This window comes from Microcebus murinus, chromosome 10, assembly GCF_040939455.1.
Source record: "Microcebus murinus isolate Inina chromosome 10, M.murinus_Inina_mat1.0, whole genome shotgun sequence".
NCBI lineage: Eukaryota > Metazoa > Chordata > Mammalia > Primates > Cheirogaleidae > Microcebus > Microcebus murinus.
Window position 1 is genome coordinate 87,562,814 of NC_134113.1, and position 19,273 is coordinate 87,582,086.

Here is a 19,273-nt window from a genome sequence, read left to right on the forward strand (position 1 = left end):
AATATTATTGAATGAATAAATGTGTTCCTTCTTGAGGGTACAAAGCTGCAAAATTTACTGCCTTCTGTGTCAATTAGTATTTGCTTCTATTTATAATAAAGTTATACACATTGTTCTAAGGGCTATCTTCTGTCTATATTATTTTGAATAAAATATTATTATTATTAATTTATTATTAAATAAATAATATTTATTCCATATTATTTATGGGATAAAACTATATTAGATTTTTAGTACCTTATTAATGTTTATTATATATTGTTTTCCTTTTTAAATTGTTCTAGATTAATCTCTTTTTCACACCAAATGACCACCACTCTCTTCATCAGTCACTTCCATTGACTCTAAGAATAAGATAAATCCTGTGATTTGAACTTACAAAATGGAGAGAAGAAAATGAAGTACGTTTAGGTGAAAACAAAGCAAATGTCAGTTGTCTCCAAATATATGTACTTGATTAGTCAGTCCTAAACGTACTGTTATAGTGTAAATACTGAATATTGAAATAATAGTATAAATAAGCAGTTATATTTGGCAGCAGTAATGGGAATGTATACAATAAATGTGGTTCGGAGACTTAAAAACTGTCTCCTCCAATGGTTTAAACATGGCCTCTGCAACTTGTTCCCAGTTAAATTACTCCATAAACCATTTCCTCAAATATGGTACGAAGTCAATTTTAGCACTTGTTAAAATGTCACAAATCCTGAGTTAGAAGACTACGCATTAATGAAGTTTTACTTGAGTTTGTAATTGCATTTCTCGGTTTCATCAAAGGCAGTCCTTTAGCTAGTTTGTTTGTTTCCTTTGAAGAAAAATCAGCAAAAACCATAACAAACAACATTTGACTGTTTGTGGTGCAATACGAAGCTACATCTTGAAATCATAACCCGTAAAACTTCAAAAACCTGTTTAAGGACACACTTTTAAATTTAGGACCAAGTGTACGCAGTTAACATGCAAAAAATTTCTTAGCACGCTACAGTCACTGCCAGCAAACTTTCAACATATCTGGCTGATAAGGAAGCTGGCAGGGACCCAACAGGAACAGAAGTTAGTGGTACGAAGTAAAGCCTATGTGAATTCATTGCTACTAGTTTTAGGCTACTCGCCTCAGTAGGCTGATGCACTGAAATGACCTGATTTTCAGACATGTCTGCACAATTATTCGCGATACCCGTGGCTATAGGCTCCACACTCTTGCATGCACGTTCCTGCATCTCCACGTCACATGGGCTGTCACGCTCCCACTTGTGCCGTTAATTGACAAGACTGCTGCTCAAGTTGGCTGATCAAGAGATAGGCAGTGCAAAGGAACAGGATTTGAGGCAGCCCAGGGTTTCCTCTTCAAGTAGGTTTAAAACATTTTTTTTTTCTCCCTAACTTCCTTCCTGTTCTAACTGCCAGTACACAGAAGTCAGAGTTGAGAGACAGAGGCACCCCGGACAGAGACGTGAAGCACTGAATGTAAGTTCGAATACCTCGAGCGGGGGAGGCTTCAGGTGGGCACAGAGCGAAGGAGGAAATCTCTGAGCTAGGCTGCCACTCTCTGCAGTTATTATTATTATTTTTTTTTTAGAGCGGCAGCTCTTTGAAACAAACTTTGTCATAAGAAACTGCTAAAGAGGCTGCTTGGAACCGTTCTGCAGAGAAGAGGAAGTCAGAGCGGGGAAGGGGAGCAGTGACTCAGGGGAGACAGCTGCAAAAGGGAGGGCAGGGGGGCGGGTACTGCAGCCCAGAAGGTGAAATCCAGAATGTTCTGGAGCAGGGCTGTGAGGACACTGCCTGGGGGTGCCTGGAGGGGTTTCCTACAAGGTCGGAGCAGGCACCTCGCCAAGCTCACAAGCAAGGAGACTGTAGATCCAAACCGATATGGACCACGTTGGGGGATGGTGGGTTGTGCTGGGGTGGAGATATGTGGTTTCCTGTTTTTAAACAGACTGTGTAGAGAGATTGGTTGAAAAGAGGGGAAAAAAAATGGTTCAAAGCTGTCAAATATTAAACTGTTTTCCACTGAGGAATTTTCTGGGGATATTAGAGAAATGCAGAGTGAAATCCTCCCTTAGAATACAAGGGGGCTTGGCGCTGAAGGCGAAGTACGATAGAACACATGGCTATTTATTCATCAGTCATACACTGGTAGAATTTCTACCACTAATAAAAGCTGTGTATTAAATTCCCGCAGTGAAATGGGCAGAAAGAGTGTTGTTGTTGCCAAAAAAAAAAAAAAAAAAAAAAAAGCCCTTTACATTTGAGAGAACTAAAAGCAAACACAGAAGATGCCAAACAGTTTATTAAAGAGACAAGTTCTAGAAAAATCTAAGTGGGCCAAGTTCTTCGTTAGAACATTTGGTTATTGGGCCTTCAAAATGCCAAGCTCTGAATGTTGGCTGCCATTAGGAGAAGTGCTTTTAGGTGTGACCTGAAATATTTTCTTCCCTTTTAGAGGACATCCCAGTAGGCATGTTTCATAAACATAGTCTCTAGTTAAAACTTTAGGCCCGGGGTCACTTGTGGTGTGGGTCTGGCACACCCGCGGCAGGTCTTCATTCAAGGAGGGGGAAGGCAGCCTGCTCGAACATGGAGGGCCAGTAGCCAGCTGCCCTTCACACGAGACCTGGGGCACTGAAGTCAGCATTGGCATGTTGGGTGCTCCCTGCAGGAAGACCAGGCAAGAAAAATCAAGAGGTCCATGCTGGCCTGTTGGCTGGGGGAGGACGAGGAACAAGGGTCCAGTCACCAGCAGGCATCATCAATCTTCCCATTGGCTTTGTTTTGTTTAATTCATAAGAATATATCCCTCCCCAAACCAGATACAGCACAAGCTTAGTTAACAAGATCATCTTACTCTTTTGTGTGGTGTGTAGACTTCTGAAAGAAGAACAGTTCATTCTCCATCCAGATAGCACAGATCCAAAACATCAGGAATAACCATGTTGAGGCTGAATAAAAACCAACTTGCATTTTCCAGGCCTAGACTGGAATTTGGTCCTTCCATGTTTCAGAGAGCATGAGTTTCTGTGCAGGGAAGTATCCTCCAAGCGACATCAAGGTTCTCTTTTCAGCAGAAGCTCAGACAGCAAAGTCATTCTGAGGGAAAGATGTGGGTTGGGGCCAATTGATGGGAGTGCAGTATATTGCAAGCTTCAGCTAGCAGGGAGCGAGAAGCCCTGTGGAGTAAAAATTATGCAGATAGAAAAAGAGAACCGACATCCAAGATGAGTGCCTTCTATGAGTCAGGCCTGGTGTTAAAAACTTTCAAATTTTAATCCCAAAAAGACTGAGGAAGTGTTAAATGATTTGACTAAAGTCACATACTGGAACGAAAAAGAATCCGTAGCTACAATGCCTCAGAATAGCATTTTAGGAAATGTTTCATGGAACAAATTTTCTCTTATGCCACCTTCTGAGTATCCTTATTCCTGGGTCAGTGTTACTCCTGCCTGGGACCCTATATTAGAGTCTACACTGGCATACCCAGAGACTTCACCGGCATCTCTCCATTCAGTGAGCACTTACAGAATCCCTCTGTTGTTGTGTTAACTCTCTGGTGTCCACAGTGTGAGCTGGTAAAAATTCTCTTGGGCTTTCTTAGTCTGATAGACTAAGCACAATTGATCATAAAAATTGCCTTTGACTTCTATCTCTTCATGCTAAGTTAAAACTTTTGTGAATATATTCAGTTATTGAAAGTGATGGCTTGCTCAATGCACAGTTTTCTTTGAGGATCATTTAAAATAATACTTGTGAAAGTAGCCAGCAGAGGGACTTCACACAGTGGGCACTCGGCAAAGCTTGTTGGATCCCTTGAGTTCTTTCTCCTTTTGCATGAAAGTGGGAGTTAAGAACAGCATACCATGAATGCACAGGTAAGAAATCATATGTTGTTCCTGTTGCAAAAGGAAATATTAAAGAATTCTGTTTCTGGTAATGTGTACCCTCCTCTGAATCAATTATAATGTTTATTGTATCTAGCAAAATAGTCTCCTCTCAGGCATGGCTTTGGTTCTGATCCAGTTTTGAAGTTTTCAATGTTCCTCACCGGGCTGAGGTGGTAGATTTGAGGAAAGGCAGACATATCCTGGTCAGCAGGGAGCAGAGATTAGCAGGAGTGGCAAAGAATGTTGATGCTTTATAGGGACTTCTCTGATGGAAATCCCCTGCTTATGATACTGTCACTTCCTCTGTCTCTGTCTGTCTCTCTCTTCTTTCCCCTCCTCCTCTGCCCTCTGTTTCTCCTCTCTCCTCTCTCTCTCTCTCTCTCTCTCCCCTCTTCCCCTCCCATCCCTACCTCTTGTACCTAATACTCCTGGCCTGTGTGCCTAGATGCACAATCTAGCAACATTTAGCAGAGCCAGCTTTGGGACATGAGTTAAGTCCCCACAGAATTTGTCTCCAGAGCCAGAAGGAATTCTCTCCAATTCTCTCCATTGGCTGTGCCTGTGTTCACTGACATTTCTCATCGTTCATGGAGTGACCTCTGGCTTCAACTAGGAAAGGGAGTGGTAAATAAAATCTAAAATTAAATTGTTTGTGTGGGAGTTTTTAAGTTTTATATAATAGTTATAGTCTCATTTTAAGGTTGATTCAGTTTATAAACAACCCTTACAATTCCCAGAACGTCTCATCTCTTCCGTACTTCTGAAGGAAACAAAATCTACTTTTGAGGAGGAAGGAATGACACGATGAGCCCCCAACTAGGGGAAAGCATGGGTGCGGAGGCAGTCACCTGGCTTTTCTGAAGCTGGGCAACAAAACACACCGCATCAGGGCAGGGGTGGGAGAGGAACAAGAGAATAAATATTTACTAAACCATCTAGGATAGTCCTAGAATTTTCATATTTTTTCTCCAATCCTTCAACCCCATAAAAAAACTATTATTATCTCCACTTTAGCGTTGGCAAAACTGAGGCTCAGTGAGATTAGCAACTTGCTTAAGTCCTGGAATAAGCCAATTGCAAAGCCCGGGTTTGAATGCCCAGCCCATCTGACTCAAAGTTCGTTGTTCTCTTGGACATAAAGATCTCCTTTCTCTGAATTAATTGGGTGATTTGTTTCATCTGAACTCATGAGTGTCACCTTTTCTCGTCCTCAACTCATTTAGAACTGCATTCGTGAACAAGACCAGTGTGCTCTGTCCTGAGATTGGTGTAAATTCTCGATTGTTTTTCACTTTCAGTGTCTTAGAAACTTTTCTAAATTTGCAGGTAAAAACATGGGTTTGTGCTATGCCATGTACGTGTGCTGTGAGTAACCATCCTAATTTAATGTGGCATTTTAATTGAGCCTAAGAAGATTAAGTCCCCATCTCAGCAGATCTAATGCTTGGCAATGCTTTGTTGAATAGCAAGGATGGGGGTGTGAGGGCTCCACTGTGAAAATTAATCTGTGTAGGCATCTGTGAAGCAGAAAATAGGGAAAATTAAAGTAGTAAGTACATGAGAAAGAGCTATATATATGCTTTGAGGCCTGACAGGTAGAGTCCACAATAACCTCATTAAATATATAATCGTTAATTCTCCATTTAATTTTTTCTGTGTAAAGAACCAAAGTCAAAAAGAAACAAACAAACAAAAGCAACTCTGCTCTTTGGCCAACAGTGGATGAGCCACTGAGGAAAGTGAGAAAAGCCCAACCAGAAGGTTCTATGCTGAAGAGCTGGGCTCTCTCCACCCCCACCTTCACTTCCTCTTTTCCTCTCCCATTCCACAAGCTTCTTTAAACTAGGGACCATTAGAGTCACTGAATTAAGGAGGGGCCCCAGTGATCTTCTAATGTAAGGATTTCATTTCGCAAAGGATGCAACTGGGCCCAGAGAGGTTAAGTGACTTGCACAAGATAACACAGGAACAGGGTTGCTCTGAGACCGTTATATGACACTTTCCTGCTTTGTCACAGTTGTCCCTGCGGAGCTTGCAGAGAAGCACTTAGTGCGCCCTAACTAGACTCCCAAGATGATGAACAAGCTCTAATTTCATGATAACTTCTTAATAAAGACAATGAAGCAACAGAGTACAGTGCCTAAAAGTCAAGCGACCTGCACTCAGACACTAATTCTGCCCCTTCCATGATATGTCTTCTCGGGCAAGTTGCTTAACATGTGCTTTAGTTTCCTGATCTGTAAAAGAGAATGATGATGCCCAGTAAGTTGTTGTGAGAACTGAATGAGATAAGCCTCTAGCAAGCACTTAGCACTATATGCAGCAACTACCGCAATTATTGTCAGTAATAAAGTCAGTTATTCTTTAGATGATAGGACTAGAAAACAGTATGTTTTCAGTATCTCTCTCTCTCTCTCTCTCTCTCTCTGTCTCTCTCTCTCTCTCCCTCGCCCTCATTCTTTTCTCAAAATTGAGATTCGAAGTGGCTGGCATCATTACAATTCTGTAGAGGGTACTGAAATTGCCTTGAGCTAGCGACTGGGTGCCGTGTCACCATCTGATGGCCAGGCTTCAAGCATGTGACTTGTTAGAACCAAGTGATATCTTCCAGAAAGGCCTGCCCATGGGGCCTGAGATGTCCCCCTCTGTAAATAGCCTTCCTGATGCTCTGTCAGCTGGTTTGTTATGTGGCCTTTACCCTCCTGGGGTCACCTGGGCTCTGGTTAGGCTCCTGGGGTCACCAGACAAGTCTCAGGTTGATCTTATCTGGTTTGTTTTTCATCTGCCCCCTTAACAATTGTCCCTTAAACTACCAACAACCTACAACAGCCACATACTGCATCCTTCATTTTTTTTTCCAACCTGTTCATTCACTTTCCCTGAGTGTTGTTTGGAATGTGAGTTGAGTTAGTCACTGTGTTTATTCTGCTGTGCTCTCGAATCTCAGCTTTGAGTGGTGCTGTTTCTTCAGGTGAGGCAAGAGGGGCCACAGAAACAGGCCTGCATGTTTCCTGCCTGTACAGCAAGTGGGCTTGGGCATTGCAATGCTGTTTTCACAGTTGGCCAAGGCTCACTTATAGTGTTTGGCTTGTTATTTAGCTATAAGCAGAGTGACGAGCCAAAGGATATCAATTCCTTCTTTTCCCCTTTTTTCTTTTTAGTATTTTGGTTCTGTTAAATTGCTTTCGTTTGGCTTTACTTCCAAATTATTTTTCTTCATGTTGCCAATGATAGTGGCATGGAAACTCAAAACCATACCTGATTTTGACCCAAGATATCTTCATTCTCAGGGGACTTTATAAAGGTTTGCAGAGGCGCTCAGGATAAGATGTGATAGATATGATCTTACATGTGTGTCACCGAGAAGCAATGAAGACTTTACCCACAGGCAAGGAAGAGAGTTACCTTTGAGGTAGAACCGAGGGGAATCAGAAAATAATCTCCTGGTCCAGATACCTCCCCGGCAGTTACCTCCCCCGGCTGCCAGCAACACGCCTGAAATTCTTCCCACAGGGATTTGTTCCTCTTGGTTAGGACATTGCCTCTCATCCAGCTATGTGAATTTAGGCAATTCCCTTAACCTCCGGATCTCCGTTTCCTCAGCAATTGAATGAGGGGTTGGAATATATCACCTTAAAGTTTCATTTTGGCTCTGAAAACCGGTGACTATACATGCCCTATGAGGCACACTTTACAGCTATTATTCAATCATTAATACTTACATGTGGGTAATTTAAAGTTTTGACACAAAACTCAAAGTTTTGACACAAAACCATTAAGTGTAGACTACGCCGGAAGAAGGAAGACTCCAGAGTGGCCTGGGGGCGGGGGGGGGGGGGGCGTTAGAGCATAAGAACTGCAAACCTGGGGCAGGGAGGGAGGAACTAGAAGGGAAGTGGATCCCAGAAGGGGGAGACGGATGGAAGGATACTAAGGACAAATTCTTACTTACAATTTTGTCCCAAAGAATCTAGAGTGTCCTTTGCTATTTTGTAGCATTTCAAGAGAACAGAATATCTTTAGACATAGAACTTAATAAATCAATCAATGAGAATTTATCAAATGCCTGAACTGTTCAAGTGTTATGAGGGATTCGATAGAAACACTGAACCTGGTTTCCTCCCTCAAGAAGTGCTATTAGCAGTCTTGGGTGTGAACCATTCAGATGCCTCAGGCATGTGTCATAAAGGTCTACAGTTCCTCATGAGTCACTTTTGAGGTGTTGCAGTTGTCCAGGGAAAAGACTCAATAAAATCAGAATAAGTCAACCATTCCTGCCTCTGTAAGCCGTAATCACTGGGATTGTGCCCGCTGAGAGCTTTGCACGCACACCCACTGGCTTTGGCTGATCAGCTGCCCCCGTCCCCTTTCCGAAATAGATCAAAATGACTGAAAAGGCTCCCGAGCCACACCTGGAGGAGGACGAGGATGACCTGGACGGCAAGCTCAATTACAAGCCTCCACCGCAGAAGTCCCTGAAAGAGCTGCAGGAGATGGACAAAGACGACGAAAGTCTGACCAAGTACAAGAAAACGCTGCTGGGAGACGGCCCCGTGGTAGCAGGTGTGTGCGGGGATGGAGGAGGTGGCGGGCCCCTGACAAGGCAGGCACTGCGGCCACTCAGGAGCAGGGGCACAGGAGCGACTGCTTCCAGGGCTAAGTGGGCAAGGCACGCTTGTATGTGCTGAATAAAGTTATGGGCTCTATCACCAAGCCCGCTTTGGGGAGAAGACGCAAGCCGGCAATGAGCTAGGTAATGATAACACGTAGGAGGGATTTAGGAAGAATTCCAGGCTACCACTTTGAATCATAGTCCCCTCCTCCACGAGCTCTCACATTTTCCCGGTTCTCTTTCCCTTTCTCAGTCCTTGACCTAACCATTCAACTCTTCCACATACACAACGACAGAACAAGACACGGCCCAATGATTTGAATGGGCGGTGCCCAACTAACAGAGTCCCTTGCTAGCCACTCAGGACCTGCTGATTGTTGATAATTACGGCAGCAGTACAAGTGCCTGAAGCAGAAATAGCATCACTGTCATTTATAAGGCCATGAAGACCAAGCATAGTGAAGGTGCCGCTTCCATTTCCATTTCTACTCCAGATAGATCACTTTTCTTTTTTTGTATTTCCTCTCTCCCGCTTGGAATGCACACGCCCACTACACGCACATATCTCGTCCCTGTGCTGACATTTTCTTTTGAATCCTGCAGACCCAACAGCCCCCAATGTCACTGTCACCCGGCTTACCCTGGTTTGTGAGAGTGCCCCAGGACCGATCACCATGGACCTTACTGGTGAGTGGACACATCTTACTGCTCAGAGGGACCTATGGAGTCACAGAGAAAACTTGGTCTCTGTCTCCTGTCCCAGCAAAAGGAAACCCTAGTAAGGTGAATCTCCAAGATATATATGCTGGGATCAGTTTACAAATCATTGCTCTTAGAGTGCACACACAGTATTTATACCATGTTTAATGAAAAGTTCATAAATAGAGATAAATTATCTCTATTTAATTGAACAGGGTGCAGGCATACACACTTGATATATTTATTTATATCATATTTACTTTAGATTTTTATCTCCATGATAGTAAGGAAATTACTATTCACGTAAAAAAAAAAAAAGACTGCTGACGGAAATATTGAGAAACAAGTTGTGTGCTTCTGGAGTTGTAATCTTTACATAGTCTAAACATTAAAAAAAAATATTGATCTTATATCAGCTATAAGACTTACCTGAAAGCAAGAAGCAATTCTGAACAATGTTAGAAATTCCACTGCTGTATCCTCGCTGTTTTAGCTTAAAGCTCTCATTCTTATTAAATAAACAGCTTCCCCAACTAAAGGTGTACAAAGTAAGATGTCATTTTCTTTCACCTTATTGGGACTGGGGTCAAGCCCTTTGCTGAGATTTGGGTCCCAAGGAGATGGGGAGAGACTGGGAAGGTGTAGACGGCGGGGAAATGGCATCTGGGAGGACTGAGGAAAGGAACACAGAGCCAGGACAGTGAGGGCATCAAAGGCAGGTCTTCAGTGAAAAGAAACAAGTTACCAAATTCAAGAATTGGATTTTTGTGAGACACAGCAAAGCACGAGTCTAGAACAGCAGGCTTAGCAGCGAGGCAGTTCCCCTCTCAACGCTGTATCCACTCTTTACCTTATATGGGCTCTTTTGTCAGAGGGAGGAAGTCAGAGACTGCAGAGACACACTTCCTGTTCAACTGAAATCATAAGAGCAGACACACACACAAATTCAATTGCCCTCACATCCTAGCATCTCTCCACCAGAACTCGTACTTCTTCCTGTGCAAAATCGTGTAATGCTACCAGGTACAGTTGCTGGTACGCAACATAAGATCTGAATTAGCGCTAAGATGGTATGTTCTGTTCAGAAGGGCCTGACGGTATTACAAGGAAAACTTGGTCTCTGCCCCCTTTCCCAGCAGAGAAAACCCAGATTTGGTTTTCTGTCACAAAGAAGCTGCTGAAATGAATCCCACAGGTATAAATACTGCTACCAGCTGTGTTCAGAAAGTACATGCACAGAGATGTGCAACACACACACACACACACTCACACACACACGCGTGCATATCAAATTATACGGGATATCACTGAGAAAAGAACAGAGGATGATTACGCCCCTCAACAGGGTATAGGAATTAGCGGCAAATCCCAGGGGTTTTTTTGTTTGTTTGTTTTAATTTCAAAATATTAAGGGGGTACAAATTTACATTACGTGGATCATTTTTGTAATGCTTGAGTCCTGGCTATAGGTGTGCCTGTCACCCAAATAGTATTCATAGGACACATTAGGGTGGTTTGTTCCTCTCCTCTCCTCCCCCCTGCTGGATGCTTTCCACTGAATTTCACTTCCTTCTGTGCACATGTGTGCTCATCAGTTAGTTCCAATTTAATGGTGAGTACATTGGTGCTTGTTTTCCCATTCTTGAGATACTTCACTTAGGAGAATAGTCTCTAGTTCCATCTAGATTGTGGCAAAAAGTGTTAATTCATCATTTTTATGGCTGAGTAGTACTCCATGGTGTACTTATATCACATTTTGTTAATTCACCCATGAATTGATGGACACTTGGGCTGATTCTACATCCTTGCAATTGTGAATTGTGCTGCAATAAACATTTGAGTGCAGGTGTCTTTTTGATAAAAATGACTTTTTTTCCTTTGAGTAAATACCCAGTAATTGGATTGCAAGATTGAATGGTAGGTTTACTTTTAGTTCTTTGAGGAATCTCCATACTGTTTCCCATAGAGGTTGTACTAATTTGCAGTCCTACCATCAGTGTATAAGCATTCCTGTCTCTCTGCATCCACATCAGCATCTATTGTTTTGGATTTTGAAATCAATGCTATTCTAACTGGGGTAAGGTGATATCTTGTTGTTTTTAATTTGCATTTCCGTGGTGATTATTGACGTTGAACATTTTTTCATAGGCTTATTGGACATTTGTTTTTCTTCTTTTGAGAAGCTTCTATTCATGTCTTTTGCCTACTTTTTAATCTGTTTTTTTTTTCTTTTTTTTTCTTGCTGGTTTGCTTGAGTTCTTTGTAAATTCTGGTTGGTAGTCCTTTATTGGATGTGTAGCTTGCAAATACTCCCATTCTGTAGGTTTTCTGTTTTCTCTGCTGATTGTTTCCTTAGCTGTGCAGAAGCTTTTTGGTTTAATCAAATCCCATTTATTAATTTTTGTTGTTGCCACAATTGCTATTGGGGTCTTTTTCATAAATTCTTTGCCTATGCCAATATCTAGAAGACTTTTTCCTACATTTTCCTCCAGAATTCTTATGGTTTCATACCTTAGATATCCATCGTTTATCCATCTTGAATTAATTTTTGTGAGAAGTAGGGGTCCTGTTTTATTCTTCTACATGTGGCTATCTAATTTTCCCAGTGCCATACACTGGGGCTTCTTTTCCCCAGTGTATGTTGTTGTCTGCTTTGTCAAAGATCAGTTGGTTGTAGGTAGATGATTTTATATCTGGGTTCTCTATTCTGTTTCATCAGTCTATATCTCTACTTTTGTGATAGAACCATGCTGTTTTGGTTACTATGGCTTTGTAGTATAGTTTGAAGTCTGGTAATGTGATGCCTCCAGATTTATACTTTTTGCTTAAGATCACCTTGGCTATGTGGGCTCTTTTCTGGTTCCAAAGTGTAGAATTAAGTGGTACGAAGTATAGAATTATTTTTTTCTAGATCTGTGAAGTATGACTTTGGTAAGTTGATAGGGATTGCATTGAATTTTTAAATCACTTTGGGTTGTATGGACATCATAGCAATGTTGATTCTACATGTTCATGAGCATGATATGTTTTTCCATTTGTTTGTATCCTCTGCAACTTCTTTCCTCAGAGTTTCATAGTTCTCCTTGTAGAGATCTTTTAAATACATTCCTAGGTATTTTATTTTCTTTGCAGCCATTGTGAATGGTATTTGAGTCTTTGATTTGCCTCTTGGCTTGACTCTTATTGGTATATAGAAATGTTACTGGTTTATGTACATTGATTTTGTATCCTGAGACTTTGCTGAATTAATTTATCAATTCCAGGAGACTCTTGGTGGAATCTTCAGCGATTTTTAGATACAAGATAGTATTGTCAGCAAACAGCGAAGTTTGACCTCCTCTTTCCTGATTTCAATACCCTTAATATTCTTCTCTTGCCTGATTTCCCTGGCTAGGACTTCCAGCACTATGTTGACTAGAGTGGTAATATTGGGCACAGATCCCAGTTTTTTCAGTGAGCTTCCCTAAGAAAAATGATATGAAATTATAAATATAAATACAAAAGTAAGTCCAAAAGTGAATATTTATTTAGACTGATAAAAAGGAACAAAAACAAGTAAATTTTTAAAAGCTAGAAAATGCCACAACATTCCAAATCTATAAAAACAAATAGATGACACTCCTAGATAATGATTTTCTCATATTTCTTTATTTGAAGGGTGGGGACATATTCTTTAATTAAATCTTGATTTGACCATTTATATGCAATATCATTTTCAATAGAGAGAATAAAAATATAATTTAGACTTTCCTCTAGAATGGTTCATTAAAACTTGTTTTTAGTATTGACAATTAGAAAAGATTTATCTTCGTAACTCATTACTGGTAATGCTTTGTATATTTTTAGCATTGTCATGAAACTTGGGGGCAGGAAAACTCTATCACATTTCTTTTGAAACTGAGCTGCAAGCATTCAGGCATTGCAAGTGTGTATCCAGGGACTTATCTCAAATACTCTTTGAATTGAGTGCCCTATGGACCATCATCCTCTGATGGCCCCAGCAAATGGCACTGAAGCTTAAACTTCATTCATCAATTTGTGCGTCTACTTCTGAGGATAAACTCTTTCTAAATCCTCGTCTACAGGGGATGTTGCAGCCCTCAAAAGACAAACCTTTGTGGTAAAGGAAGGTGCTGAATACAGAGTCAAAATTAACTTCAAAGTAAGTATCTCGCTCTGTGTGTGTTTTATAAAGTTTAAATCTTTCCTATGATCAGTGACAAAATTTCTTGCATGATCATGTTGGCATACTTGTTGTTTCTCCCCCCACCCCGACCTCCACCCCTACCTGAATGTCTTATTCTCAACTCTCAGCTCTACCTGTTGAGACCTGCTATTGCTTTGTGCCTTTCCCCAGCCAGTACTGGTTAAACTGTCCATTGCCACTTAAGCCCATGGGATCACTCTCTCTATGAATTTCTAATATAGCCATGAGGCACACATTGTTTCATATTGTACCATCTGTGTCAATCCTACTTTATACAACATAAGCGCACCTTGAGGTACAGTAAAATTATATATCCCTTCTTTCCAGTATTTCACACAAAACTTTGTATATGGTAGATATTTATTGAGTATATATTAAGAAATGAACAAATGAATGAATCAGCTAATAGGAAAATAGAACAAATAGGGCCTCAGCTCTCATTGCTCAATGGTTGTATAAATCCAGGGAGTGTGGTCTTTGCTAAGTAACTGGAAATTATAATTATAGTGGTGGAGCAGGTGACCAGGTAAGAGCAAAACTAAATAAGGAACAAATTGACATCTTATGAATAGCCATATATCCCAAAGAATAGCCAAAATCACAAGAAAAGTAACCTTGACTTTGAAAACAAATAATTCAGAAATGCACTGTTTGCACCTAATGGTTTGTGTTTGTCTTGGCCGCCCCTCATTCCCTCTCAGCCTTATTCTCCAGGGCCTGGGCTCTACCAAGGAAGCTTCCGTCCATCTATTTTCTCTATTTGCACACTGGGACCTTCTTTCCCTTAGGTGCAGGATATGATTCAGGGTCAAGGGACAACCACTCACCACATACAAATATGCCTCAAAATAATTTCATTCTGGAAATATTTGCTGACACCTCCTCTATAATAGGCACTGAGCTATGGTTCACTTACTTATTTCCTGTCATTTATTACTGAAACACCTGAGGTTTGGTAAGGTATTATATCTAAATATGCCTAGGATGGGTTCTATATCAGTTCAATTTGTAATTATTGATGCTGTTACATTAATTTGTCAATGTGTCGATTTATCAAGTGAAATGTGACAGGTAAATTTTGATGTGAATAAGATGAGAAGGAAAGCTCTGGGGTGTGGGCTTCTGCTGTGGGTATAGGCCAGGGAGGAATGCAGTGGTGTGGCCCTGGGGGGTCTTGTTACACATTAGGGTGATGCAGAAGGGGGAACAGGGAGGGGCTGCCAAGCCCCATCCATGTCACAGGTTTGACCCCTCTCTGTGTTACCCATGTAAAGCTGAACCCTGTGGCCTGTCCCAGCATGCGGCTACAGTTAGAAGAAACACCAGAGCAAAGTCAAAAAATAATTGAAAAGCAATTAAAGTTCTTACTAACATCTCTTGAAAAATGCCCAAGAAAATTCGCATGCATAACACCACATCCTAAAACCCTCTTTCCTTATCTCTGTTAGTTGCTCTCAATGTTCTTCTCTTTCTCCTCCCAAACTTTACAGCATTTTCTAAAAACCTGGCCTAGGATGGTTCCTTTAGTTACTCTCTGCCTTTCCTTCTGCCTCCAAAGGAAATGTAGTATCTCTGACTTCCACAGGTCTCACTTTTACTGATATCACAGAGGCTTCTTCCTCCTGGGGTGGGGGAGACACACTGGGAGGGGTTGCAGACAGAAGAAGATGATACTATGAGTAGTCATACTTTTCTTTTACCCATCCCAAATGTAGGGACACTCTATGGAGCACTGATAAAACAGCAAACTCTTTGTGTTGAAGTTCTTACTGCTATGCCACTGCTATTTTTCTTCCTAAGTATTTTTGCCACTGAGTCACATCTGCCATGTGGTCCAAGGGACAAGATTAGGGACATCTAGAAAAATGTATTAATTTGCCCCATTCCTATGAGCTACATCTGGGATTCAGTGTCATTAGAAAGTTTGGGCTTCATTTTGCCACCATCCCTTCAATAAAGCTGTTTTCATTTTGCCTGCTTTTGGTAGGTTTATTCTACAGATTTCCTAAGTGACAATTTAGAATCGAAGCTGGCAGCGTTCACTATTCTGCTACCTCCCTGCCAACGAAACAAGAGATCATAGCACAGGTTGATTGGTTTAACTCTGATGGCCAACACAATAAGGGAGTCATAATTATTGTTGGGGAAAAATTATTTGAAGATGCCTCTATTCTTCATATTGCTGAATAGTTAACCAAGCCCTCCAGCTAATGATGCAATGTCCACTTCAATTTGTTTGTATAGACATGACCACTGTATAAAATTAACAGACAACCCAGGTCACTCCCAGGTAAAATGAATCATGGAAAAACAAAGTTGCTTGGGCTGTCTATAGTTTCATTCTGCTCTAGTGAATTTTCTTTGACAGGATTGGGAAAATAGCAAGTCTCAGACAACGCCTGAAAATGACAGATGTCCAAAATGCTTGCCAGATGCAAGTGGATTTCACCAATTATTTGTGAAGAAGGATGTTTTTGTGTGGCCCACCTCACCCCTAGACTCCACTCTCAGTTACATTGCAGGCACCACCATCTTCTAGACCGGATTTTCCATTACAGCTTTTCTCCTTCTTGTTTGTTTTCCATGTGCTAGGTGGATCATTTATGGCATTATGGTTTTTGGATATTTACAAAATATTTTCCATTGGTATCTTCATAACCTTTTCTAAGACAAGGATGGTTTCCCAGCTAGAAATACTGGGGAGGGGGAGGTCCAGGCCATTCTTTGGACCACTGAGGAAGGAGAAATACCATGAAGAATATTGAGAGGAGATTTTAATAAACCACCCCCTGCCCATAAATAATAAAAGTCACAGTATTCACTAATTAAAACCAGACTGACAACACTGTGATCTCCTCTCTCCAATTTCTGCATCATGACCATGCTAAATGATTGTAGGAACACTTATTCTGAACTAAGTCTTCAGTCTTTTCATTCTCAAAGAAGATTCAGGTAGGCAGGATGAGCAAGAAAGATGAGGAAAAATGAAAGACCCTCTTTAATCTGAGTTTCTTGGATTCTTCCCGCCTACAGGTGAACAAGGATATTGTGTCAGGCCTGAAATATGTCCAGCACACCTACCGGACTGGGGTGAAAGGTAAGTGACACTTCATACTGTCCCAGACTGCTTCTCACTGATACTGAAATGTCTGGTTATTAACAATTGTGAGTCATAGACTCATGAGAATCTATAAAATCTGTGGACAGGGACACATACACCTCTGACCTAGACATTAATAGCAAGGCCAATGTTCAGGAGAACTAGCTGAGACTGGGACAGCCACAAAACTTCAGCAATCAGCTTCTGGAATTCAACTTTATTACTTATAAAGAGGAGAATAAGCAAGATAAGTTTGAATGATACAAAGTACATAAAAATACTCTCAAAAGTGAAAAACACAGTTCATGGGTGTAAAACCCAAGTGTCAGATAAATCCAAGACAAGAAAACCTGTCCAGTGGTATGTGTGTTAGGGGTGGGAATTGGGGCAGTGGCATTGAGCAGGGGAAGTGCTCAATTTGCTAACAAAGAAATAGAAAAAAAATAGCCTTTCTGGGATTGAGAAAAGCTATCTGATTGAAACAAATAGTATAACAACATTACCTAATCTGCAGTTCTCAACATGCCTTGGGAACCTGGTTTCAGTTTCCTTAGTTAATATGGGCAGAGAGAAATGAGAGACAGAAGGTGATGGAAAGACCTTTACAGTCCTTCACACCTGAGTTGCTCTCTTCTCTTCCCAGAGGTGGGAAACAGCAAAGCATAAGTCAGTTCCATCAAATTAATAAACACAAGATTAGGGGAAAATTGTCTGATAAATCTGAATGACATGGAGAACCAATTGCTCAAATCCCAGAGAAGAACATTGACCTGAAAGATATTGATTGGCCTTTCCAATACCTAGTCTCATGAAAAAATAGTTTAATTTCCTATTTTCCTTCAGGCATAAAGTCTATATTGCCTCACTTAGGCAAAAGAACAATGACATGTCTGCAGCTGTTCCTTCCAACTTAGTAACAACAGTTACCAGCCAGCTATACGCTGCTTGTCTATTGGCCTAACTTTATTAACACTTTTAATCCTCAACTCTTCTTTATATCCCATTTATTCAACTGTAAATAAATTTGGTTGGCTGTCTTTACCATTTGTCTCAGTGCTTCACTTTTTTAACCCAACTTACTGATTTTCCCTTTCCATTCAAGTATTCTTGCCATGAATTCTGCTCATTTTGATCACTTCTGTTGCCTAATCTCCCCGAACTGATATGTTCATACAATGACAGTTTGTACATAGAAGTCCATTTTCTAGAAAGAGAAATGGAGCCTCAAAAATTTATGTGATTAGATCATTGCAGGGCTGAGATCAGAACTCAGGTCTCAACTTGTTTATTTTTAATGGTATAATCTGCTTTCTCTCTCTCCCACCAAAAAAAAAAAAAGTGTCCCCATTGACTTAGGGCACTGATTCTCCAACTTTCCTGAAACTCAGAGTCAGCTGTGTTGATTTATAAAAACGCCGATTCTTTGGATCCAGGGCAGGTCACTGAACCCTAGCCTTTGGGAGTGGGGCAAAAGAAACTGTATTATCAAAAGGCATTGCAAAATTTTTAAAAAATGTTTTAAAGAAAAAGAAAAAAATAAAAATAAAACCAGACTTGCCAGGTAACTCTGATGCTTAGCCAGGCTTGGAAACTATGCGGAAACTCCAAATTCTCCAGGTCGCCGTGTGTTTTCCTCTCCGGGACTCTTACCCTAATGACCTTTTTCCTCTTCCTAGTGGACAAAGCAACATTCATGGTTGGCAGCTACGGGCCCCGGCCCGAGGAGTACGAGTTCCTCACTCCCATCGAGGAGGCCCCCAAGGGCGTGCTGGCCCGGGGCACGTACCACAACAGGTCCTTCTTCACAGACGACGACAAGAACGACCACCTCACCTGGGATTGGAACCTGTCCATTAAGAAGGAGTGGACAGAATGAGTGCGTCTCCCCATCCCTCTCCCCACCTTGCCCCCTGGAAGGACACCCCCCCAACCCAGCCACGTTCACCACCCTGTCCCTCCCCATCCACGGCTGGGTCCCCCCTACACACGGCCCTTATTGATGCGCCTCATCCCGCCCCGTGTCTCACGGTGCTCCCCAACACGCGGGGCTTAGACCTGGCCTTCCCCCCGGCCTGTCGCCGGGATGCTCCACCCGGGCCGAGCGTCCGCATTCTCCATCTCACCACCACGCGGTCCTGTTTCCCCGCCCGTCACTCCCATTTCGCCACCTGGAGGCCAGGAAGCTGGCAAACCATCGCCAACAGTCCCTCTGCCTCGGTTCCCCACCCTTCCCCATCCCTGGATTCCTCAAGGTGGTTGCTGCTGGCCCCATAACTCCCTAGCCACATCCATCCCCCGCCAGTTGGGGTCCTTCTTTTGTGGGAGACGCTGTAAACAATGCTAGAGAGTATGAATAAAATGACTGTTTGTTCCGAGACCCTCGTTTTTTTTCTGTGTTCTCCCCTTGAACAAACGTGGCAAGTGGACGATTCCCATTTGTGAGTGCCCTGCGAGGGCGGGGGGAAGAGGGGGACACTCTAGAAGGGGTGTTTACATCATCACTGGGGGCACATTGGTCCCTCTGATACGCTGCAATGGGCAATGGGCATTCAGGATGCGGGCAACGGAAAATCCAAGTGTATTAGTGATTTCTCTTATAATAGTCTCACGTGGAAGCTTATCCTAAGCTCGAGACCTCTAGATCCCAGTGCCCGTGGAAATCTCCCCTTGGGTTTCCCTCAGGCACTTGGCCAAATCAAATATTGACTCTTTCTCCTGCTTGAGACCTTTGGGCGGGTTTCCAACACCTGCAGAATAAAGTGGAAGCCCCTGCA

At 42.0% G+C, this 19,273-nt stretch overlaps 1 protein-coding gene across 1 annotated transcript; it reads left to right on the forward strand.

Annotated features, from left to right (window-relative positions):
* Nucleotides 1–1,361: 1,361 nt before the first annotated feature.
* Nucleotides 1,362–18,874, forward strand: ARHGDIB (Rho GDP dissociation inhibitor beta). The gene is made up of 6 exons (XM_012753746.3): nucleotides 1,362–1,467; nucleotides 8,261–8,444; nucleotides 9,097–9,180; nucleotides 13,278–13,354; nucleotides 16,433–16,496; nucleotides 18,176–18,874. Exons 2-6 carry the CDS (start codon nucleotides 8,267–8,269, stop codon nucleotides 18,373–18,375), a joined length of 603 nt encoding a protein of 200 aa, XP_012609200.1. The 5' UTR covers nucleotides 1,362–1,467; nucleotides 8,261–8,266; the 3' UTR covers nucleotides 18,376–18,874.
* Nucleotides 18,875–19,273: the final 399 nt, after the last annotated feature.